This window comes from Alligator sinensis, unplaced genomic scaffold, assembly GCF_000455745.1.
Source record: "Alligator sinensis unplaced genomic scaffold, ASM45574v1 scaffold107_3, whole genome shotgun sequence".
NCBI lineage: Eukaryota > Metazoa > Chordata > Crocodylia > Alligatoridae > Alligator > Alligator sinensis.
In genome coordinates this window covers 547,098-549,600 of record NW_005842578.1, presented here as the reverse complement: position 1 = coordinate 549,600, position 2,503 = coordinate 547,098, and the positions used below count along the sequence as shown (strand labels likewise).

General features: G+C 64.6%; 1 protein-coding gene across 1 annotated transcript in view; it reads left to right on the top strand.

The window, feature by feature from the left end:
* LOC102374839 (serine/threonine-protein phosphatase 5-like) overlaps nucleotides 1–2,497 on the top strand; it is an 18,404-nt gene extending 15,907 nt beyond the window's left edge. The window contains exons 10-14 of the mRNA XM_025214306.1: nucleotides 170–263; nucleotides 581–621; nucleotides 1,133–1,311; nucleotides 2,090–2,171; nucleotides 2,287–2,497. Of these exons, the coding sequence (XP_025070091.1) occupies nucleotides 170–263; nucleotides 581–621; nucleotides 1,133–1,311; nucleotides 2,090–2,171; nucleotides 2,287–2,349 (459 nt within the window). The 3' untranslated portion in view covers nucleotides 2,350–2,497. The remainder of the gene's footprint in view (nucleotides 1–169; nucleotides 264–580; nucleotides 622–1,132; nucleotides 1,312–2,089; nucleotides 2,172–2,286) is intronic.
* Nucleotides 2,498–2,503: the final 6 nt, after the last annotated feature.

Sequence of the window (2,503 nt, the reverse complement as noted above, 5' to 3'; positions counted from 1 at the left end):
GGGGGTGGTCACATTGGCATGACCCCCCCTCTCCCCCAGCATGCCGGGGCCCTGCTGGCTTGGGAGATCCTTGAGGTGCCATGAGGAGTCGGTCCCTTTCGCCACAGGGGTGCCAGGGCAGCTGTGTGCCCCCCCTCCAGCACCCCTTGACCTGTGCCCCCCTCTACCCCTCCAGATCATGCACGGGGGGCTCTTCAGCGAGGATGGGGTGACGCTGGACGACATCCGGAAGATTGAGAGGAACAGGCAGCCCCCAGACTCAGGTGGGCACCAGGGGTGGGGGTCCCAGCCCTTGCCCAGCCTGGAGGATTGTGGGAGATGGGGGCATCTGGTTCCGGGGAGGAGCAGGCTTGATCTCTGGCTCTGCTCTGTGGCCCCTTTTGGGCAGACCTGGGGGGTCCAGGACCTGCCCAAATGGGGTGGGGCAGGGACAGGCCACAGAGCTATTTGACCTCAGTTCCCAGCCCCCTCCCATCCTCCCGAGGGGGCGGCGTGGTCCTGCACCCCACCGAGGCTGGCGGGGGTGAGGGGGGCGGTTGAGGGTGGCCCAGGGCCTGACTGCCCCCTCGCTTCTTGCCAGGCCCCATGTGTGACCTGCTGTGGTCTGACCCCCAGCCCCAGGTGAGTGCCCCCCACAATGCCCTGCCCCTGCTGCCGCTGGGTGAGGGGCCGGCATGGTTCAACCCCCGCCATCTCCCAGAGGCTACTGATGCTGGGGTGGAACAACAGAAGGGGGGGTCCCCTCCTTGCCCGGCCCCTGGCAGCTGACATACGTCTGAGGGGGCTCAGCTCAGCTCCACCCCTCTCCAGGGCTCCCAGCAGCTCCAGTTGCAGGGCACTGGGGAGCCTCCATCGGTGTCCCCGGCCCCGTTCCAGCTCCCTCGGAGCGGGGCATCGGAGGGTCCCCATCACACCTTACCCCTTGACCATCCCTGGGATGCAGGAAAGGCCTCCCCAGATCTGTTGGGCTCTCACACTTGGCATCAGAGCGGCTGGGCCTGGAGGTTTGTGGGGAGGGCAGATGCGTACCAGGCGCTTCTACGTAGCATGGAGATGACAGCGGGTCCCCCCGTGATGGGGTTGGCCCAGGGGCTGTGGGCAGGCGGGGGGTGACGGTACCGTTCTCCCCCAGAACGGGCGGTCGGTGAGCAAGCGCGGCGTGAGCTGCCAGTTTGGGCCAGACGTGACGCAGCGCTTCCTGGAGCGCAACCGGCTGGACTACGTCATCCGCAGCCACGAGGTGAAGCCTGAGGGCTATGAGGTGGCCCACGACGGCAAGTGCATCACTGTCTTCTCTGCCCCCAACTACTGGTGAGTGCACGTGTACGCGTGTGTTCACGTGTGTGGACTGGGACGGGGGGGGTATACATTTCTGTGTGTGCAAGCAGGGGGACATGGGAGGTGCAGCAACGGGAGGTGTGTACATGTGTCTGTCTGGGTGGATGTGTGGGGAGTGGGACCCATGTATACACGTGTCTTGTGTGTGCGTGCAGGGGATTCTGGGGGGTTGTGCAGTGAAGGGAGATGTGTGCGTGTGGAGTTGGACGTGCCGGGGAGGGTATACGTGTCTGTTGTGTGTGCATGTGGGGGGGTGTAGTGATGGGAGGTACATGTGTCTGCGCATGTGTGCAGGGGTACTCTGGGGGCTCTGTACACATGTGTGGGTGTGTACAAGTGCGTGCGCACATACGGGAGCCATGTGGAACACTGGGGGGCCGTGTGGAGTGAGTGTGCCTACTTTGTGGGGCAATGCAGTCAGAGGAGTGCATGTGCACGTGGGCGAAGGGGCATCCCGGGGCTGACACGCATGTACATACGAGCACAGGGACCTTCTGGGGCTGTGCCATGACTGTGTGTGTGTGTGTGCGCATGCGCGCGGCCACATGGGAACCCTGCAGGGCCGTGCCAGGTGGGGATGTGTGTGCACACATGTGTGCCCCCATTGGAGTATCCCCTCCTCCAGTCCCCACGTGCCCCAAGCACCCCAGCCCTGAGATACAGCCACCGCTGGGGCAGGGCATGGGGGTTGTTAGTGCCGCACCCCTCCCCCCCACCACCCTGCCTCAGTTTCCCCTGCCTCCCTCCTCAGCGACCAGATGGGCAACAAGGGCTCCTACATCCACCTGCGAGGCGCCGACCTGCGGCCCGAGTTCCACCAGTTCACAGCAGTGGTGAGTGACCCCCCGCCCCCTCAACCCGGCCACCGGGTCCTCTGGCCCTTTAAGGCTCCTGCAGCTGAGTCTGGGGGGGAACGCCCCGCACTAACAGCCTCTCCGTCTCCCACAGCCTCACCCCAACGTCAAGCCGATGATGTACGCCAACACATTGCTGCAGCTGGGCATGATGTAGCCTCCCCGTCTCCCTGCCGTGCCCCCCCGGCCAGGCCCCAGCCTGAGGGGGCAATGTCGTTAGTTTTTTTTAATATATTGGACAGATTATATTTATTCCCAGGCTCCTCTTGCCCCCCACCCAGCAGAGGGGCAGCTGGAGGGGGGGCCAAGCC